Below are 23,319 nucleotides of genomic sequence, written 5' to 3'. Positions count from 1 at the left end.
CAAATGTGCTCAAAGCTGTGTGGATAGAGAAGGACTGCAGACACAGAAACAATGTGTGTGGACTCAGATAATTTCTGATACAGTGATACGGTGATTCGTTTCAGTATAAAACAGGGTCTTAGCGTCAAACCCTCAAAGGAATGTTGATGACATCAGCTGCAAAGTATCTATAGAGTATGAATAAAACACAAAATAATATTACTGTTTTTGCAAGAACTATCCAAGCTCATCATTCACTAATACTGACCATTATCATAATTTGAGATATGCTCTATGACCATTGTTATATTTTTTGGCAAACATTGAGTTTTTGTGTCATGTGGATAGTCCCAGTATTTACAGAGATATTAACCGTAACCCGGGTCAACAGCTCTAGTGCTCTTTTACAATTTTTGTCAGTTTTGATACTGCCAATTTCTGTTAACTTCATAAAATTCACATTCATTTATGTTGATTGTTGTAACCAGTTCTACAGACTTGACTCACAGAAAACACTTGAAATTGGGATAGAGAACAGGGAGTGACATATTATTTCTGTACATTCTCAAAATAAACTGGATATGCAATTCTGTCCCGTGCGTGTGAACAGATCGCATTCTAAATAGGAAAAACATAGGAAGTGCCTTCTGGTTTCATCCACTCTGGCTTCAGTTGACTTTACATTAAAACATGGTTGCCCCTCTCTCTGTGACTGCAGCAGTGAACCTCGTTATTAGTTTCCTCCATCAAGTGGCTGGGAGCTCCCTTAGAGACAGGGTCACGAGCTCAGTCACACGGGGAAGCTTGGAGTAGAGCCACTGCTCCTCCAGCTGAGGTGGCTCGGGCATCTGTTCCTGATGCCTCCAGAAGTGTGTGTGGAGAGGGAAGTCTGGGCCTCCTTGCTCAGCCCCAGATTAAGCAGAAGAAAATGGATGGATGGATGTTTGTATTAATCCGCTCTACATGATCCTGGAGTTTTTCTTCACTGTTTTATCCATAAATAAATTCCTATTCCTCATATAGACCTGGCTCCTGCTGCTAGCCTCGTGAGCTTCATTTGACTGGAGCTGAACATTATTAGAGTGTGGATCGGGTCGAGCCCAGCCCACGTCCGACAGAGAAGTGATCAAATCTGACCCGAGCCCGATAGGCATTAAGATAATTATGTCCGAACCCGGCTGAACCTTACACATTTAAAATCCTCTAACGGACACAGAGACGCAAAATACAAACTTGGGAAATAGCGAAAATAATGAGAAGACTTTGTTACTCACGTCTCGTAAAGTGATAAGTTTAAGGTGCAGAGTCTCATCCATATTTTCCATAGAAATTGTCCTCCGCAAATAATGACACCCAGTCCACAAAAAGGTGAAAGTAGTTCCTCACGTGTGTCTGTTTGTTCTGTGCAGATGTGAAGCTGCAAATTCAGGATAGTGACTCTAATTCCTGTGGACTTCTAATCTTTTTATATTTTAAAAATCATGTATCTGAAGTGTTGCACCACATTTCACAAATAATAATAACACAGTTTTGACTTGGATCAGAGCTCTGATCTTTTCAACACTTAAAGAGTCTCAAAGCGAGTGTTTTACTGTAAACTGGAAACAGCTGATGTGTCCGAATCTGATCCAAGCCCAAGTTTAAGTTCTAAATATTTGTCCGAACCCAGGTCCCGTCGGACTTTTGTCTGGTTTTCTACACTCTAAACACTACAGGTGACGTCACACTCTCTTATAGTCCACTTTTTAGGTGTACTAGTATAGTTTACAGTACAAACAAAACCCCAGACATGAGCACATTAGCCTATTATGCATCTTGATTGAATTAGTAATCCAATCCTGTCTCGTTTCACCTGCTGCAGTAGCCGTGTTTGGAGTCTCCTTTGTTCTCGTGATCAGTGGGTTGTGTCTGCCTTTATAATCAGCCTCTCTGCACGCGACGCCAGCCCTTTAAATTTATGAACCTCCTCACTATGGTTTTTCAACAGGTAATTACCGCTGCCACAGAATCCAAAACGCGCCCGCCACGCCGTCTCCGCGGGGATCACATGACTCTACACTTTTTAAACAGGTCTAATTGGCACCTCCAGTGTTCCCCGCGCGCCCCTCCACTCGTGCCCGATTTAAGTGCACTGTTCCTGGGGCAGCTGTCAGACAAAGACCCCATCAGACCCCCGAAGAGAAGAGACCTGAAGGCTAATTCACCTGTCGCCTCAGTGCTTTGTTTGTGGAGATGGGACTGAGAGCAACTGGTGCTGTCAGGGTTTTTCACTGACATTCTGCCTGTTGGTGCTTATTTTAGATGTTTGTCAAAGTAATTTAAAGGTCCTACATCACTTTAAAGGTGCATGGTGTAACTATTTGATCGGGGATCCGTCACCTGCTTGTTTTTATGGAGATGTCATAGAAACAAGCATGTTCCACAGTGTGACATTAAACAGATCTACCTTTATACATTTATTCACTTATAGGTGCTTTACAGCTCAAAAATACCTTTAAAATAGTCCTGGTTTAGTCTTGGCTTAGTCCTGGTTTATTCCTGGTTTAGATCCATGTTTGGTCCCATCATAATTGTGTGAAAGCACCCTAATTATGTTTTATATATATATATATATATATATATATATATATATTCTAGGGATGTAACAATATCCAAACCTTATGATACAATATTCTATAATGATAATGTATAGTGTTTATAAGCTGTTGCTACTATAAAACCATGTATTTAAGCAAAGGAACTTATAATCCGATATATTGTGACAGCCCACGATATTATTGTGAGACTTTTGACGATACGATATCACGATATTTCAGTTATTGTTACATCCCTAATGTATTCTGATCCAGGATATAATGTAGTTTCCTCATCACATACCTGGAGTTGTTTCACACATGTTTAACACACAAACCCTCTATATTTTGACCGAGTTCTTCTGTACCTTGTGATGTCATGTGGTGATACAGAAATTCCTCCAATGTGTCCAGCCTTACATTTATTCAGTTACAGGTGGTTTACAGCTCTAAAATATCTAATAAAATTGTTTTATTTAAAAAGTAATTCGGGCAGTGAGCGGTTTTGCCTCTCCCCAGATCTGTAACTTGGTCTGGTTTAGTCTTCATGAAGAGAGAAAGGTTTAATATCATATTGTGAAACATCTCAGACAGAGCAATAACATCTCTATGAAGAAAGCAGGTGACGGGCCCTTCACCAGAAAAGTTACACAGAGCACCTTTAAGGGCCTGTTATCACAAGAACACTTGCAGGTAAAAACGGCTAAATATTTTATCTGAACTGACGGCGTTTTTGGAGCTTAAAAACACAAAAATCTGAAATCACCCTCCATAGTAGAAAAGTTGAATACACTCCGCCGTAGTGTTTCCGTCTACACCGCCCAAGACACAAAACTCTGGTCAGATCTGCTCACGTCGTGTACGTGTTTACGTCACATCCGTCACCACCTAGTGTCACCACTGAGCCACCTGGCATGCATACACAATCCAGTTCCACACACTTTTGCGTCACCGTATGCCCACAGATTGAAAAATAAAAAGTGAAGATGCAATGCCACTTTTACCTCTTCTGTTCAGATCGTCATCGTATAAACGCAGCCTAAGTCACGTTTTAATGCTGTTTCCTCATCTAAATCTGCGCAGTTTGTGTTTTAAACATGAATGAAACAAAAAAAAAACACAACTCCAGGTGCGTTTGTGACGTGAAAACTCCATTATAACACAGACCAGAAAACGCTGCGATACGAGCCCTTTAAAGTACTTTCTTAAGCACATTTACAACTCAAAACCAGTGTTAAAACCACAATTATAGTCTTCCCAAAGTCCAGCCACTCTGATATGCAGCCATGACAAATCTCTGCTCCCAGCTCTGAACTCCACACTGTCACAAACCCATATTCCGCAGACTGATGGCTCCTGGTCCTCGACATATGTTTCTTTGTGTAATTGCTTTAATTGCTGTCATTGTACGTAATGGTCGGTCTTTTTCATGCTCCCTGGTGGTGGAGGCATTCTCGCTAATTATATCTGTCAGCCCCGAAGCCAAAAGCAGCCATTCGCAATGAATTTTGGAGCGCTCTGTTAGTCGGGTTTGTTGTATACCAGCACTGGAGGAACAGCGGGGCGTTAGCGGGTGTATAAATCATTAGCGGGAATATAAAAGACGCCCTGTTGAGTAGTTTTAATGGAAAGAAGGTCACGACACCGTTTTGTCTTAAGTTTTGTTACGCGTCTCCCCCGCTTCGAGAGTTTTTGCTTTGGATTGAGTACAAAGTTCCGATCAGTCAACAGTTATTCATTTATAGTTATGATGATTGTTTGTCTTACTTGAGTTTTTGATTTGAGCGAGTTAAAATTTCAGCTAAAAAGACAAATGAGAGACTTGTAATGAAAATATTTACTGATAAGATAAGCTTTGGAGCAGCAACTTTGGTAGTTAAAGATTCCATAATACTCTGTTTCTGATCTATCGTCTGTTTTAATGTAGTTTCCTCTTCACAAATAGACCTGGAGTTGTGTTTTTTTTGGTTCATTCTCACAGGTTTAACACACTGTTACAACCAGTGTTGGGAAGGTTACTTTTATGTATTTAAATGTATTCCCCTACAGAATTACAAATTACATACCCCAAAATGTAGTTTGTAACGTAATCCATTAAATTACTTAAAGTGAGTAACGTAATCTGAATACTTTGGATTACTTGATTTTCTGTAAAGAAGCAAAGACGAGGAAAATCTTCACATAAGAAGTTTTGTCTGATAAAAGAAAATAAAAAGCCCAGACTTTAGTTAACCATATTAAAAATATTATTGATAGAAGAAGAGGACGAGACACGGTCATAGTTTAGTCCTGTTAAATCCTGTTTTAGACCTGGTTTTAGACCTGGTTTAGACCTGGTTTTAGACCTGGTTTAGACCTGGTTTAGACCTGGTTTAGTCCTGTTAAGACCTGGTTATTGTCCTGCAATGAGTGGAATTACAGGAAAAAATATAAAAGGGGGATATAGCCCAAAATGTGAAAACAGGAAAATACTGCCGTGTAATCCACTTATTTCAACAAAGTAACTGTAATCCAATTACCACTCACTGAAACAGTAACTGTAACTGAATACAGTTACTCATAATTTGTACTTTGATTACATAACTCTGGTACATGTAATCTGTTACTCCCCAACACTGGTTACGACCCAGCTCCACTTGGGTCAAGGAGGTATTAAAAACCAAGATGGAAAAATGGTAAATTAAAAGACATAAACAGGAATGTAAAAGTACATTAAACAAGGAATCTAAATTATTTACAGAAAAGATCATTTACACGGTTTTAAACAAGAGTAACAAAGCTCAAGGTTAACTAAGAAAACTGATTATACAATACAGGATTTGACACACAAATACAAAGTCAGTACAAACAGAACACAGAGTCACCACAGAGACAGAAAACAGGGAGTGTTAGAATGACTGGCGGATCAAAAAGTCAGACAATGAAAGGCAAAAACAGGATTTATTGAATTGCAAAAATAATATGCAGGTTGCTGGGAGTTGGGTCAGAGGCTGGGGTGAAGCCCAAAGCAAGGTAGACCAAAAACCAAGTGTGAGGAAAACAGGGAAAAAGACAAACTAAGCACTGGGAAAATAGGCAAAACTGTGAAAAACCGAACTGGATCCCACAGAGGATAAACTTGCTCTGTCGAGGTGTGGATGTTTGAATCAGTCTTTAACACTGCAGAGGTGTAGGCTGATTGGAGAATGAGCTGCAGGTGAGTAGTGGGTGGACCCAGAGACGAGGGTGGTGCCAGATTCTCCGCCCAGCTCCAGATTTACCCTGTGTTCAATTATCTTCCGTCTTCCACTTGGACCTCAGACTTGAGCTTGAAGTGTATTATCATTAGTGCTGTCATGCGATTAAAAAAATTGAGAGATTAATTAATTATGATCTGTAATTAATTAATCTAATTAATCTCATTTTAATCTCACCTAAAAATTGCTGAGAAAATACTTCAATTTGAGGTATTTTCATTTAAATTCATTATTACATTATTGTGGCAGATCAAAAGACTGATATAGAACAAAAAAAGTGACTTTATAAAGTCATTTATTGTTTAACAAATCTCTCCAAATTGGATCATTGGACTGTATTCATTTACTGTTTCCATGAGTGGAAATTGGATTACAGTTACTTTGTCGAAATAAAATGGCGGTATTTTCCTGTTTTCACATTTTGGGCTATATCCCTTTTTTTTTTTTTTTTTTTTTTTTGGTAATTCCACTCATTGCCAGACACTAAACCAAGACCAAATCAGGATTGAACCAGAACTGAACCCAGGTCTAAACCAGGACTAAACCAGGTCTAAACCAGGGCTTAAACCAGGTCTAAACCAGGACTAAACCAAGTCTAAACCAGGACTAACCCAGGACTAAAACCAGGTCTAAACCAGGACTAACCCAGGTCTAAACCAGGTCTAAACCAGGGCTTAAACCAGGTCTAAACCAGGACTAAAACCAGGACTAAACCAGGTCTAAACCAGGACTAAACAATGTCTAAACCAGGACTAAAAGCAGATCTAAACCAGGTCTAAACCAGGATTTAACAGGACTAAACCATGCCACATGGACCGTGTCTCTTCTTCTTCTATCAGTAATACTTTTAATTTGGTTAAGGAAAATCTGGGCTTTTTATTGTCTTTAAGCAGACAAAACATCTTATGTAAAGATTTCCGAGTCTTTGCTTCTCTCCAGAAAATCTAGTAATCCAAAGTATTCAGATTACGTTACTCACTTTAAGTAATTTAATGGATTACGTTACAAACTACATTTTGGGGTATGTAATCTGTAATCTGTAGGGGAATACATTTTAAAAGTAACCATCCCAACACTGTCCACTGGCCTCCTTGACTCTTTGATTCCTTGGCTCCTCAGCGGTCTGTCTCTTCTACTGACAAGAGAACTGGAAACAACCTTTTTTTTCTCCTCAGTGGGGAGCCGAGGAATCAAGGAGTCAAGGAGGCAAGTGAACAGAAATGGGACACTGCCCGGAAGGTTAAGAAAAATACTGGAAAATCAGAAAAGTCTTCAGAATTTTCCCTCTGATTTCTTGAAGGAATAAGGCTAAGACTCACTTTGTATAGTTGTGTTTTCGCCACAGTTCAGCCTTTTGAGGAACTTCTTAAATACAATTGTACTGAGTAGTTTTCCATACAGTTTAGTGTACTAGAATCTTAAGTTTTGGTTCCTCTTCAGCTTGATGTTGACAATATGAAATGATTTTTGAACATTTGTGTTTCTTTCTCCTCATATACAATTTAGTTTTTCTATTGTTGCGGTTTGTCGTTTTGTTGTGTTCGTTTTACTGGAGTGCAGTTTTACGGAAGTTGAGAGGGGTCACAACAAACGCAAAGCCGCAACAAATACAACTGCGACAACACAACAAAAAGCCACAACACTCCAAAAAAAGCCACAACGGAAATGACCGTGGGACTCAATTTTAATGCAAACGTCACAACAAACTCAAATGCCGCAACACATCAAAAAGCCACAACACATCAAAAAGCCACAACACATCAAAAAGCCAAAACACAAACCCAAATGCCGCAACACATTAAAAAGCCACAACACATTAAAAAGCCAAAACACATTAAAAGCCACAACACAAACGCAAATGCCACAACACATCAAAAAGCCACAACGGAAGTGACCGCGGGAGTCTGTTTTCCGACAAACCAATCAAGCGGCAAGTGAAGAAGAAGAACTACAACGTGAAACGAATAATGATAAAACAATAAATAACTTTTACTTACGTTTCCAACTTCTCCATTCCTTTACTTCTCACATTATAGGTCTTCTTCACTTGCTGCTTGATCGGTCCGTTGGAAAATAGAGTGCCGCGGTCACTTCCGTTGTGGCTTTTTAATGTGTTGCAGCATTTGCGTTTGTATTTGTTGCGGCGTTTGCATTAAAATAGAGTGCCGCGGTCACTTCCGTTGTGGCTTTTTTTGGTGTGTTGTGGCTTTTTGTTGTGTTGTCGCATTTGTATTTGTTGCGGCGTTTGCGTTTGTTGTGACCCCTCTCGGCTTCCGTACAGTTTTTGTCTGCTCTGTCACCCTTTATATAGACTTCAGTTCGTACCTTGATCGCTGTCTGGTTTAAGTCTATTTTTCTAATGAGCCATATTTCGTCCTTCTCTTCCAGATACGACACCATCACAAACCAGTGGGAGACGGTTTCTCCTCTGCCTAAGCCCGTGCACTCGGCTGCAGCCACGGTCTGCGGGGGAAAGATCTTTGTGTTCGGAGGAGTGAACGAGGCCGGGCGCTCTGCTGGGGTCCTGCAGTCCTACGTGCCTCAGAGCAACGCATGGAGCTTCATCGAGTCGCCCATGATCGGTAAATACACTGCATACAATACATACAGAGCCTAATGTAATCTTTTACACTAACTTCTATAGAAGAATTACACTGTATACACGATATACAGGGACTATTGTAAATATTAGCATCTTTTATACTAACATACATACAATCGCACTGCGTACACTATGTCCTGGGTTCTTATTGATGAAAAAGAAACACTATGGTGTAGTCAAAAGAGTGTTGGTTTTTGACTATGTTTTTCAAAGTATTGCTGGTTCACTTGAATGTTGAAAAGAAAAAGAAATGTTCTACATTTAATGTCCAAAGAGGCGACTTCTGGATCCTTTTATTGCTGCTTCAATTACTGTTTTTCATTGTTTCAAACTTGAGTAATACTAATTGTTCAGAGACACGATCACTCAGTCAACAATCAAATATCCTCATTAATGTTCAGTAATGTTCAAATCCAACTTTATTTTGTGATTTATGAATAATGTCTATTGGCTTGAGTGGCACAGGTTTGTGACTTTTAAAATATGGGTCCCCAGATAAAAAAGTTAGGGAAACACTGATATAGGCCTTAAATAACTCTGGAGCTGGTGCCTGCGGTGCACACTGCCTCTGTAAAGATGGGAAGCCCCTTTTATAGTACGAGGCTCCTCCCCCAAATCAGTTAACAATGAAAAACAGCTTTTTCTCTATGAATAGAAACAAATACATTTCCCCTTTAATACTGAAAAATCATAAACATTACCATAAACAAAAATACCCTATTAATAGTCTCTGACAAAATGGAAAAATATATATTATTCATTATAAAAACGGAAAATGACATGACATTACTCGTGACGTCACACGTGCACTCCCTACGCGTCGCAACATGCAGAAGACTGTTGGCACACTGACAGGATGGACACTGAGGGGACGGCAGACACGGAGGAAAGTTTGGAAATGAAACTATGGCTATGGCAAAAGGAATGTTTGAGCAGCAGTCAAATGTGCGTCCCTGACTGTTGCGACGGCGATTTGAGGAAAAGTCGGGGATGGCGGTAAACGGACGGGTCGGTGAAACACGAGTATGAGTGTGTATGTGCATGTATATCGGCACTATGTCCTCACACACTACAGTACACACTACTAAATACACATATACTATTGTAAATATGAACACCTTTTACACTAACTTATATAGAATTACACTGTGTACACTATATGCACAGACTATTGTAAATATCATCATCTTTGCTTTAATTTGCTGCGATGTAAGAAAATAAGTTTGTTTCATGGACCAAAGACCTGACTAATTTGTGACAGGTGGACATGAGGCCACTAGAACCTGGACTAGACATGAAGGAACTAAACTAGGTCTTGAACTGGACCAAACCAAATCTAGATCAGGACTAAACCAGCGTACAGTGTGAATGCAGCCTGAGAGGAGCTAGAGCACATCTGGACATTTTGGGTAGTTATAAAATTGATCCTTTGCAGCTAATGTCATTAACATTCTCTTGGGTGTGAAGCAAACTGAAAGCACTGCTCTGTTTGTCGCTCAGTGACTCAATTTAAACTTTAATCTGAGCTTTATTTTAACACAATTTGACCAAAAAAAGCGGACTTATCTGGAGTTCCAACAGGTGAGCTGCTGATTTGTGCTGTTTAACAAGTCTATCTCACATAAATCGACAGTCCAAAGTTAGTTTTTCCGTTAGTCTCTCAACTTTTTGTTGAAAATCACCTAAACAGCACCATGAACGCTCACATTGGTCAAAGACTCCTGAAAATGTGCTGTTTAAATCCATTTTGTATTATTTCAGATGATCTTAAAACTTTTTTGTCTGTGTTTACTAATGCGTGACTGTGCATTATGTCACCATGGTAACTGCTGAACATTCCACCTATAGAGATACATATATAGGACCCCCTCAGCGTGATGTCACTGTGAAGTATCAACGAACATTAGATGACATTATATATATAGAGAATAAATGCTGCAGTACAAATAAATGTTAGAAAATCTCCGTGGGTTCACAGTGGGTTCATGTTTTCTTTGTTTCTGTGCCATCTCTATCATCACAGGCTGTGTCTGAGTGCATTATGATGACCACAAATAGACGGCCATTTTGTATCCTCTACTTCACACACAAAATGACTTTTCTCTACCATAAAAACACCGCTGCCATTACTGCCCTGTGCTGTAAACTCACCTCAGAACTTCAAAACACAGATATTACCATAGGGCGAGCAGATTTTCTAAATTCAAAACAGGGACACACGCGGGTCGGGGTGGTTGGTATAAATAAAATAGTGAAAAGAGCGTGTAACATTGTGTATTCTCGTGTCAGTCATGATATGAGGGGCTTCTGACGCTGCATTTTTTGCTTCATTATTATTTGGTTTTCTGTATTTTGACCAAACAAACGACAATTCATGCTCCTCTTTACTGTTGGCGAGGATCTGATTAGTGAAAAATTGTGATAGTTAGACCAGAGCCCCGACATCCATCCCTCCATGACTGAACCCAAGCCCGTGTGTCCGATGAATGCTCTTGTAGACTGTGTATTCCACTTACCCTCTGTCCCAGCACCGCATTGCCTTTCGCACAGTCCGTGATTTGGAGTTCCTGCACCACCTTGGGCCTCTGCTCAGCCCTGAACAACATCAATGCATTGGAAGGCTTCTTTATGTAGAGTTTGTCTTCTGCGTCATCCTGCTTCCTCCAGATACAAACACAAAAGACTCTGTTACAAGGACATTCAGGGCAATTATTGCTGTGGAAATAATAGATTGTGCAATAACTTCTCAAGAGAACAAAGTATGTTTGCGTAGATTCTTCCATGGGACTTGGGATTGTTTGTATATTTTAAATGCAGAGATGGTTTTGTTCTTTACCTTGACGTAGCAGAGGGATCAGAGGCTGGTGCTGCACATGTATACAGCTCTTTTCCTTGGCTGCAGATAAGAGCAGAAACACATTCATCAGTACAGACTGCAATGGGACAGAAGCAGTGGGGTAACAAGTGTTTCTAGTACTTACAGTGTACCCAAGGACGTCAGCGCGTCTACGTGGATGACAGGGTTATAATTTGGCTGAAAGGTAAAAAAAAAAAAAACAATTACACTTTGAATGACGAAAATGTCTTTTCACATGTTTCTGTTTATATAGTTAAATAATGAAAAAGTACAATATATCTTTGGATTCTGAATGTTAACTTACTGCAGATCTTGGCACAGAGGAAGGACCAGCTGTGTTTTGATTTCCTGTGGTCTGGTGATGAGACACTTTCTTCCTCTTTAGACTGGAGCATTCACTTTCCTCTGGAGAGTCAGAGAGAATGTCTTTGTCAAAAGGCTCATGAGGCACGACTGGAGAGCCTGGTGATAGGACGTCATCACTGGGCAAAGAGCCGCTCTCTGCCAATTGTGCTTCCACCCAACTAGTCAAACACTGTTTCCTCCCAGGCTCCTCCCAGGACAAAGTCTTTCTAACCCTGTGTGCTTGGGTCCTGAACGCCAATGGGTAATGGGGCATTAGGAGGTTCCACGGGTGCAGGAGGAGAAGGAGACACAAGGCCTGGTTGGGTAGGGTCTGGTTGCCCTGGGTCTGGTGGCTGAAGCTCATTGGTTGAGTTGTACTGGAGACCATCACACTCTGCTGAGTGAAATGGCAAACTGCTGATGGTTTGTGACAACTAGAAGGCCATTTGTTTTTCTTCTTGGCCTTTTTGCCCTGAAATGACACAAGGGTTTTAGTAATAATGTTGGCAGCATTCAATTTCCCTTCACTGTGAATACACAGAGACATGACTATTGTTAAGATGGTGCTAGCAGGTGGAGACATAGTAGTGACTGTATTTTAAGCACTGAAATGACCCAGATGTGTGTGTGTACAGTATAATACATGTCTTTGATTCTCTTGTATATAAGATGTGTGTCGTGTGATGCTCTTACATCGTTGTCCGTGGGGGATCATCCAGGATACTTGGCCTCGTGAGCGCTTCTCTCTCTGGGAGTCTGCTCATAGTACAAAGCCTGCTCCTGCTCAGACAGCTTCTTCCACTGCAGAGGAACAAGACATGTGTTAAACAGAGATTCTGTCTTCTGCTTTTACATCTGCTCCAAATGACCAGATACACTTTATATTTGTGAAGTGTATTAATAACCGTTGGTCCATGACTGAACCCAAGCCCGTGTGTGATGAATGCTCCTGTAGATTGGTGTATTCCACTTACCCTCTGTCACAGCACCGCATTGACTTTGCACAGTCGGTGAGTTGGAGTTTCTGCACTACCTTGGGCCTCTGCTCAGCTCTGAACAACATGAACACATTGGGATGCTTCTTAATGTAGGGTTTGTTCTCCTCGTCATCCTGCTACAAACACAAGACTCTATGTTACAAGGACATACAGGGCAATTATTGTTCTGGAAATATCAGATTGTGTAATGGAAATGTCTGTTTGGGTTCTTCCATCAAAATGAGGTTTTATAGATGATAGTTTTACATGTGGAAAGTGGATGTCTACGTGTTTTTGCTCTGTTCTTTACCTTGACGTAGCAGAGGTATCAGAGGAGGCCGGTACTGCGTATGAAACACCAGCCGTGTTTATATTGTCTGTCACCTGGTGAGTCACGTTCTTCTTCTTTTTTTGGATTGGAGCACTCACTTGGGTCTCCAAAAATACAGCTTCAATGGGCTCAGACATTGCCCTTTTTGTCCCATGTGAAGTTGTCTCTGAAGTGTCTCTGAACTCCATGTCCTTTGGAGCGTCAAAGGGAATGTCTCCTTCAAAACGAGACATGTCCGGAGAGCCTGGTGATAGGACGTCCTTTGTTTCTAAATCAAATGTGTTCATGAAGCTCATAAAGTCCAGCTCGCTCTGGGCCAGATGGTCCTGAGCGGCGCTGGGTAACGGGGGTGTAGGAGGCTCCACAGGTACAAGTGGAGGAGGAGGTACAGGTCTGAACTGAAGGACATATTCAGGGTCTGCAAACTCCTGCTCAACCTCCCAACCTCTCGTGAAGGCCTCTGGGTCGAGATTCCATGTAGACGCCGTAGATTTATGAAGAACTGTAAAATAAATAAAAAAAGAGGATTACTAAGTTAAGGAACAAATCACTAACTGTCAGAAATCTCAAATGATCTAAATCTGATATTTGTATTAATATCATCTCCATATTTATTGTGTTTTACTTGAAATACATGTGAATAGTTTACTTTTTTCAATATTTGTACTTAACATGTTCAACATTTTAGGCACTTACCAGTTCTAACTGGTGAGATAACGATATATTTAACACTACATCTATCCCTTATTACAGTTTGTACGATAAAAATCTGATTCATATGACTTTCATTTCAACACTAAATAAGTATGGACTGTTTGTATATTGAATTAGTTTGACCATCACCTTATATTAATCAGTAATATGTTTAGTTATGTGAGATTAGTATTAAAATGTGTAGAATAAAAGGCCTATGCAAAGGCCTATTGGAAAATGACATTCATTTCTGAACCATTTAGCCATGTAAGTTGTTGTCTGGCTCCAGAAACCACAAAAGTTAAACATATTAGTTAATATGACTTCTACAAATGTTTTTTTTTTCCAATGTAATGTTTCATTTTTACGTTTGGACCACTCTTTTTCCAATCCAACTTCACAAACACCGATGATTCCATCTCCCCAAGATTCAAAACAGTCTTATGTTTTATGTCATTTGATCAATATTTATGCGTAAAATTGTGTTAAAATATGCTGCAATATCATAGTTATTCTGTTCATAGCTGTAAATTAAAGTACAAATTAAAAGTACTACCAGAAACAACTACACAGGACCAAAACCTCAACTCTGAAGAAACTGAAGATTTTTGTGTGGTTTTCAAAGACTGACCAGTGCTTCACTCACCTTTTGGACTCAGAGAGAACAGTTGGATTTAAACTTTTGGAGGCTTTAAATGTACTGTTTGTGAAAAACTGAGGAGAGAGACTGTGATGTGGCTCACTGTAATCAATGACTAGGTCAGGAATCAGAATCACTAGATGGTTTGTAAGAACCCTGGAAGTTGTAGACCGTGCACTGACCAATCAGTGAAGAGCTGAACCAACCTGAGCTGCGATAGCAGACTGCATACAATATCCTCCTTTAGACTTTGTCAAAGACAAACTTTGTATTTTTTATTGCACCTTTAATTCGCAAGTTCATCTCTCAGAAACGACAATGATCGTTGACAGACGAGTGACTCTCTGCTGTTTTTGCTGTTGTGCCGGCAGTTACTTGGACACCACTGAGTGTTCCGGTGCATTACATATGTGGTGACCGAGGGGTTAACACTTGGGAATGTTAAATTTTAAATTGTTGCAACAACGCCACCCCAAATCTAGTTTGGGGAAATAGAGTCTAAGTGTAAGGCACACAGGTAAGCATATCAAAGTGAGGGAGAGCCAGGTTCCATAATTTACACAATCTTTATTTTCTCTATTTTAAAAGACAGTTTTAGGTTGTTTAAAAGTAGCTACATCCATAAAATAGGCAAAACAGTAAAACACTACAGTGGGAGAAACTGGTACAAAATATTGAAAATACAAAACGAAACCCCAAAACCAGATGTAAAACAAAACAAAAATAAAGCAAAGCAAGAGTAGAACAAAACAGTGAAGCAAAACAGTAAAGCTAAACAAAACAAAACAAAACCAAAACAGCAGAGGCGGTGTGCTCACGCTGCTGCAGGCCCCCCGCCGACACCCAGAAGTGACAGTGCGCAATCCCCAGGCTGAATCAAAGGCAACTTTACACAGAATTACTGCGTCCAAACGTGGTCCAAACAACATGGACCGGCACACGCTATAAACATAACACAATTTAGAAAGTTGGTTGGCACAGGTAGCACGTGGTAGTAGGGTTTTGTTACCTGCCGCCGCGGTTTAGGGGACACGGCGGCGCACAGCCAAGCGCAATGGCGAGGGAGGGAGACACCGGTAAGAGTATGGGCGTGGATGAATGAGTGGAGGAGTATCGGGCACGCATTACCTTGTCTGCAGAGATGAAAGCGCACACTAGGTGCTCCGTGATTCGGAGGAGCGAGGGACTGATGCGGTGAGGAGCACTGGCCAAGCAGCGGCACTAAAAGGAGACGTGATTGTAAATTTGGATATAATGTGCATGGGAAAATGGAAGTTACCTGAGCTGAAGAACAAAGCAGTCACCAGGAGAGGCCCAGAAGAGCGTGTGAGCCAAAGGGGGAACGACCTGCAGCCTAGACCCCCAAAGCCGGTCTTGCCACACATACGTCACGACCAAATAGCAGCGGTTGGTTAAAAAAAAAAAAATTACCCGCCCACTGTCAGGAGATTCCACGAAGTGAAAGTGGCTGATCAATCAAGCTAGAGGCAAACCCCACATAGAAAGAATGTGTGCTTTTGACCATAAAGGTCCTGTATTACACAAAATTCACTCTTGTGAGATTTAAGATATGTTATAATGTTGTTACCTCCTCAAAAACAGACCTGGACTTGTGTTTTGTTAGTGTGTTTACATCTCCAAAGCTCACAACGCTCTGTTCCACCTTGTGATGTCATCTAGTGGTGGTTTTCAGGTTAACATCTACCTGTCATCTTTAGTTCAGTAGAGATTAGCAATTCCAGATGATTCTAGTGAAGGTGTATGAAGTTTAGAAGCACAGTGGAGCACTTCCTGTATTACCACATGACATCACAAGGTGGAACAGAGTGTTTTCTTAACCTAAATATGCAGGGTTTGTGTGTTAAACATGTGAGAATGAAACTAAAACACAACTCCAGGTCTGTTTTGTGATGAATAAACAACATTATTATAACCTCTTTAAATGTGAGATAGACTTGTTTAATGCCATACTGTGGAACATCCAAACATATCTCACAAGCAGATGTCCAATCCTACACCGGAAAAGTTACATAATGCAAAAAAAAGTTTCTAGTCTCTTGTCCTCATCACTGTCTCCATGGCAACAGAGGAATACATGGATCTGATGAAGTGTTGGCGCGAGCTGTCAAAACCGTGATGTTTGATTGTCATTTGAAGGTAATAGGGTGTCTTTCTTCGCTAGCGCTGCTTTGGGTGACATGGGCGGCCATTGTCAGAGCAGCCTGTCCCTCTGCGTGAGATTTTTATATATAGTATAAGCCGATAATAATGTTTCGACTGGAAGAAAATATGCAAGAAGACTTCTCCAGACACTTTACTCAGAGGAGCGTTGCATAACTTTGACGTGTACCTGATAAGACTGCATTCACACTTGCAGATAGCACAGAAATACTGGGACTTATCCTCAAATTAAACCTGGACTTTATAAGGACTAAATCAGGGCTTGAAATGGACCAAACCAAGTCAGGTCTAAACCGTTATGTAAACCAGAGAGCCGCTGGATTTGTTTGTGTTACGGTTTTAGATCTGTAACTCTAAGATTGTCTGTTTTTGAAAGTTAAATATCCAAACTCAGGATCTACAAATGTAATTTTACTGTAATCCAATCTTATTATGATTTGTCAGGGATTCAAGAAGCATTTATTGATAGACTTGGGCACCTAAAGGTCTCATGTCACGTCAAATAGACTCTAGGGTCTATATTCAGACTGCAGGGTTAATGCTCAATTCGGATTTTTTATGATATCAGATTTTTTTTGCGAGGTCGTTCACATTTCCAATTAAATGCGACTTGTATGTGATCTCCAGTCTGAACTTTAAACTCCCCAAAAGTGACAACGATGTCACACACAGAAAGCGTGTTCAGTGTTTACGGAAGTCGTCTGAACATGGACGCAGCATTGAGCACCTGGAGATTTTAAAGTTGCTGTCGTACTGGAGCCAGAACATGTACAGCTTATTTGTTTTAAGGAAGAGATTGAGAAGAACGAGATTTTTGGCCGTGGCGTTTTGTGGGGCAGCGAAAGGAACGTGTGGGTGCAGAGTCGCAGCCAAGAGTGGTGGGACTGATATGTGCTTCGCTGCTTCACTCACACGGAGTTGAGACACAATTTTCATATGATGAGAAGAACGTTTGTGTACATTTATGAGCATCTACTTGTACCACTCTCACAGGAGGAAACATGTCTTCGATGGCCTATTTCAGTGAGCAAACGTGTCGGCGTTGGGATGTATTGGCTCGCAACAGGTGCTTGTTTCCGAACAATAGCCGGCCAGGTGGGATGAATGCGACCTGGCCGTTCATACTGAAGTCACATGTCAAAAGATCAGATATGTATCGGTTTTAGGAGCACATATCCAAGTGTTCTGGGTCACATTTGAAAAAATCAGATCTGTGTCGTTCAGACTGTCATTAAAAGATCAGATACAGGAACATAGAGGCAAAAAAATCGGATTTGGGTCACTTAACGCTGCAGTCTGAATGTAGCTTAGCAGTGTGCAAAAATATTGTAATATCAATATTAATTATCAATTTAATTTGATGATACAGTATTGATTTCATGGGCTGCTGTATCAATATATCGGCAAGAGTATTTTAGGTATATTTAGGTATATAGAGCTACAGTTGTGTTGACATTTTCACTGTTTTGATGAGTAAAATGGGTGTTTTTCATATTCAGTTTGCACAGACTTAGATTTTTAATATCACAGCCATGAGTTAGACTTTGTTTTTCACTGAACCGTATCAAATCGATTTGAAATACATTATATTGTAACAAATCATATTAAATGGAAAGAGCACTGTATCAAAAAGCATATAGTATTCCTGTATGCCCTGTATCGAGGTATGTATCATAGCAGCAGCTTACTTCTTAATGATGCCAGCTCTAATGGACTTCATTCAGATTTTATGAATCATGGAGTTGTGTTTTATTCCTTTCACAGGTTTCAGTAATCCTGCATTATTATTCTGTTTACATCTCCACAGCTCAAAATGCTCTGTTCCACCTTGTGATGTCATGAAGTGGTAGTTTTCAAGTTAACAGCTACCCTTTTTACCTCTATTTATTCAGTAGAGATTGGAAATTCCAGGACTGAAATTATGTAAATTATTCTAGTGAAGGTGTATGCTACCGCTTCATGACATCACAAGGTGGAACAGAGCATTTTGAGCTTTGCAGATGTAGACAAACTAATAATAAAGGATTACTCAGACCTGTTAATGAAACAAAACACAACTCCAGGTCTGTTTTTGAGGAGGTAACAACATTCTAACACAACCTCAAGCTCCAAGAGTCCATTTTGCGTAATATAGGACCTTTAAATGAATAGATGATTCGTTTAAATGAAGAGAGTGAATTTATATGAAATGTACATTTTCCAAAAACTTTTTCTGGTGGAAGGTCTGTCACCACGTACAACGTACAGGTCAGATCTGTGCAGAGATGGTTTGTTGAGAGTTAAAAGTAAAGTGAGATTGGCTAAAAGCAACTCTTAGGTAGTGTATATATAAATATATACAGTCTTCCACCTACACTTTTACTTACGTACTTTTTGACTATTTCTTCCACATAAAATAGTTTCATCATTTTCTTCCCTCTCCCAGCCTGTCTGCACCTCCGCCTCTTCCTCTTCCTCCTCCTCCTCCGTCTCTCACCATCTCTCTCCTGTGTCTTATCGACTGACACAAATACTATTATGTGTGTATTCTGTGTACTTTCCTGTGTACTTAGTGTGTACTTTGTGTGTTTGCTCTCCCGCATGAACTGCAAATGGTTTTCGCAAACACTTATCAGGCCCACTTCCCATCTCTCGCGGAAGGGGAGAATACATTTTTGCTTGTGCCAAAAATAGTTCCTCAACAAGTCTATCGAAGTGATGTGTCTATGTTAGCGTGTTAGCGTGCAGCCAGACAGCCCAATCGTCATGACGACAACAAACGATAGAAAGATACTGAGCTGAGGTCTTCAACTTTTCTGAGGGGAGTGATGCTAGCTGTAGGCTCTGCTCTGTCTGAAGCTCTGTTAGGCAAGTTAGACATTAATCTGGACACAATTGGAATCTCTATCACATAAAATTACAGTTACATGCTGCATACATACATACATACATTACATATTACTTTTACATTACATATTACCACAGTTTTTCAGTTACTCTCACATTTTTGTTGAAAATCAAACTTCTAAACAGAACCATAAACGCTCACATTGCTCACAGGCTTCTGAAACTGTGCAGTTTAATGTTGCACTGCGTAACTTTTCTACCATGGAGCTGCTGTTGCTTTGCCTGTAATGTTCCACAATATGGTATTAAACATGTGTAAGATGCATTTACTGTATTTTTTCGGACTAAAAAAGCCAAAAAATTAGTAATGAAGAAGAAAAAAACATATATCAGTCGCACTTTTTGGGGGAAATTTATTTGATCAAATCAGAGACCAGGAACCGATATTTCCTGTTGAAAGTCAAGTTCTAGTAATAAGAATAGAAGAGAGAACAACAGACTGTTAACGTCTAACGTCTTAATTATAGCATCAACAACAGAACAGAACAGTAAGTTTAGCTGTCGCTTCCTCTTCTGTGTCGCTGTCATCAGACTCAGCATCAGTTCCAGTTAGAATTATTCGGGTCTTTCTGAATCCCGACAGGATGACTTCAGTGTCACTGAAGTCCAGGCTTTGTCCATCCATCCAGTGACTTCAGGAAAGTTGCATGGTGCACCTTCTCTCCACCGGTGCCTCACAAGTTTCTCGCTCACTCCAAACTTTTTTCGGCTGCTCAATTATCATTTTTGGTTACATATTTCACGACTTGCAGCAGGACAGAGGCTCTTTCTGCAGGAGACATGACCAGTAGAGTGAAGTGACAGTGGTACAGGAGGAACAGGAGCAGTAGATACTCACACACAAGACTAGAACCTCTCACCGCTTCACTGTCAACATTTTAATACATAAATCACACTGAAGTATAAGTCCCAGGAAACACCCAAACCATGAAAAAAAGTCCAACTTTAAAAAAAAAAAATAGTAGTTGCTTATGGGTGTTTTTATTGCTCAAAACACCTTTAAAAACATGGATTCTTACTGTGGGTGGGGTCGCCTCTTCACAGATCTCACCTGTAAATTGGCCTGCTGACATCTACTGCTTGTTTCTACGGAGACTGAAAAGTTTAATGTAGGGTGACCAGATTTTCAAAATCAAAAACTGGGACACTTCCGGTTTGTGGTGGTTGGTAATAATAAAATTGTGAAATGAGTCCATAATTAAGGAAACTTTTGAGTCAGTATAGTCACATTTACTTTGTGTTCTGGTCATTTTTTTTCTTTTATTGCCACAAATCAATTCACATCAACAGTGTCCTGAGACCGGGCCTTCACACAATTTATATATTTACTTTTTTTCCACCCCCCACCCCCCCATTCATTGCAAAAATGAATAAAAAGAAAAAAAAAATAAATAAATAAAAATGAAAAATAAGGCATGTTAGGGCATACTTGTCTTATTTGAAAAAGTCAATAATTGGACTCCACTTCTTGTCAAAAGTTGGCACCTTGAGCTGTAGTTGAGCCGTTAACAGTTCCATTGTATAAACTTGTCTGATTTTTGATATCTGATATTTCATTTCTGGTCATTTTTAAGCAGCTTTTCTGTATTTTACCTAAATACATGACAATTAATGTCTCTCTTTACTGTTGTCAGGTATTAGATTGGTCAAAAATAGGAAAATTTCTTGTATAAAACTGGGACAAATCAGTAGTTTTGTATAAATCTGCTGGGACAGGGGACACAGGACTCAAAACTGGGACTGTCTCGGGTAAATAGGGACGTCTGGTAATGCCATAATTTGGAATATTAATCCATGGATACAAGTAACTGGCAGGCCCTTTGCTAAAAAAGTTCTACAATGCACCTTTAAATACATTTTGTCATTTTCAGACTATCTTAAAGCTTAAATCTTTTGTGGCGGTGTTTTCTAACGTGTGCAATGTGTCACCATGACTGCTGAACATTCCGCCCATACACATACATGTTCAACACCCCCAGCGTGCTGTCACTGCAAAGTATCAGAGCCTAGTACTAGGTGTTTTGAGGTAAAGGTCACATTGTCCAAATTACTAAAATGCCAGAGATTTCAAGAGAGTTTCTGTATTTTGGAGCAGAGCAGAGCGCGGCTGTGTGGGTGTAAAAAATGTCAACTTTTTTTTTTGTGTCTCGGTACAGAAAGTTGTGTAGTTAAAATAAGGTGACATGCTGTTGTTGTGTCCTTGGGCATGACACTTCACAGACTTTACAGAACGTGGTGTGGGAGTGAGTGATGTGCGGTGGTTGGAGTGGGCCGTCATGTCTCTGTCAGTTTGCCTCGGGGCAGCTCTGGCAGTTTGAGGAGAGAGTCGAGTTTGTAGAGCTTGTCATTATTATAGTGTACTGCAAAGAATGGTTTCCAGGGAATATCTGGGCACAAATAGTGAAAAACAAAAGGAACAAAAACAAAATGAACCATGTTTTGTAATTGTAATTGGTTTTATGTAACATTTCTAGTGTGGTAGTAGTAGTTGTTTTGGGGGGAATATTTTTGGTCCTAAAATGTTGCATAGTCAAATCAGTGTAACTATTTTGTACTTAAAGGGTCCATACATGATCTGATTTGTTAGAATGTTGTTTCTTCATCACAAACAGACCAGGAGTTTTGTTTCATTCACACATGTTTAACACACAAGTCATTTTAAATTGGCATGATTTTAGATTTGTGGTGTAAGCGATAGTTATGTAGTCTGTTTGTATGTTTTTATTCTACCTACACAGAGCTGGATTTTATGATCTATCTATTCACACCTAACAGACTAAGTTACAGGTTTGATCTCTGCACAGGTGACCTTTATGGAGTAAGAAAGCTGTCAAAAATATTCATGTCTGTAGGATAGAAATCCATGCATATTTGGGAAATCCGTGCATATTTGTCTGTAGTTGAGCATAAAATAAATATTCATAAACTCTCGAATGAGTCCAGTCGTAGATAAAATGTTTTGTGTGTATTTTATCCATCAGAATATGAATTGAAAAGTTACAACCTCAAGAATTACAATGACGAAAGGAAAACTTACAATTACACTTTCTTCAGTACAAATACAAATTCACAGACACGACTCGACTGTCAAAAATACATCATCACTTCACAGACATTATTTATTGAGCAGAAGAAACACTTGATTGAGATGTTGGACTTTTGTGCCGCATACAGACTGAACCTAGCCTGATTCATCAGCCAGTTTTACTTCGTGGAAACCGTCTGCATTAGGATTCGTTCGTTCGACGGTAGGTGGGCACTTTTTTATTTAACCAATCACTGCTGTTTAGTCGTGACGTATGTAGCGCGCCAAATCCCGTAGGAAGAAGGGCAATAACGTCTTTCCCCTTGATAAAATTCACCAAACATTCTCTTTGTTCAGCTTTAAATCCTCGATCTCAGGAATAGTTTCCAACACAGATTGTCTGGCTTCGTCTACATCCATCTTGACTGCTTGGTTAACTCTTATGCTGTACCACTAAAGGGACACAGACAGGCTCTTGGGTTTGACATCATGGCTTCACAGCTCTTCAGTGATTGGCTGGTGGTTCTTGTAAACCGTCTAGTGTATTCCGATTCCTGACCTAGTTGCTGGAGACAAGTGAAGTTGAGCGGCGGCACTAGGTGGCGCCAGCCTGGCTATAGTCAAGTAGCGTGTTTGCTGCTCAACTACAGACCCAAATATGCACACAAATATTTCTGAAAGCTTTCTTACTCCATAGACATTGCTCATAATAAGAACGCATGTTTTTCAGCTTAATATTCTTGCAGAAATGAAAGCACCAGTGATTAAGTAAATGCAAGCAAACATTAATGCCATACTGCGGAACATTCTAGGCAACAAAACCAAACAAACAAATAAATAAATATCTATATGGAAACAAGCAGTTGTCCTCCACAAAAAACAAAAACAAATAATGAAACAATAGCAATGTAAGTATGTAACTTTATGGTTGGGGGTCCATCACCTGCTTGTTTCTATGGATACCTCATTGCTCTGTCTGGAATGTTCCACAGTA

At 40.0% G+C, this 23,319-nt stretch overlaps 1 protein-coding gene across 1 annotated transcript in view; it reads left to right on the top strand.

Moving 5' to 3' along the window:
* Window positions 1-23,319, top strand: part of LOC110154500 (kelch-like protein 29) — a 798,906-nt gene that overhangs the window by 735,623 nt on the left and 39,964 nt on the right. Inside the window, exon 16 of the mRNA XM_055149662.1 lies at window positions 8,177-8,370. Within this exon, the coding sequence (XP_055005637.1) occupies window positions 8,177-8,370 (194 nt within the window). The remainder of the gene's footprint in view (window positions 1-8,176; window positions 8,371-23,319) is intronic.

The sequence above is a fragment of the Boleophthalmus pectinirostris genome, unplaced genomic scaffold, assembly GCF_026225935.1.
Source record: "Boleophthalmus pectinirostris isolate CB_2022bp ecotype Guang Dong unplaced genomic scaffold, ASM2622593v1 HiC_scaffold_13, whole genome shotgun sequence".
NCBI classification, from domain to species: Eukaryota; Metazoa; Chordata; class Actinopteri; order Gobiiformes; family Gobiidae; genus Boleophthalmus; species Boleophthalmus pectinirostris.
The sequence above is the reverse complement of the archived record's forward strand: the minus strand, read 5'-3'. Positions and strand labels throughout refer to the sequence as shown.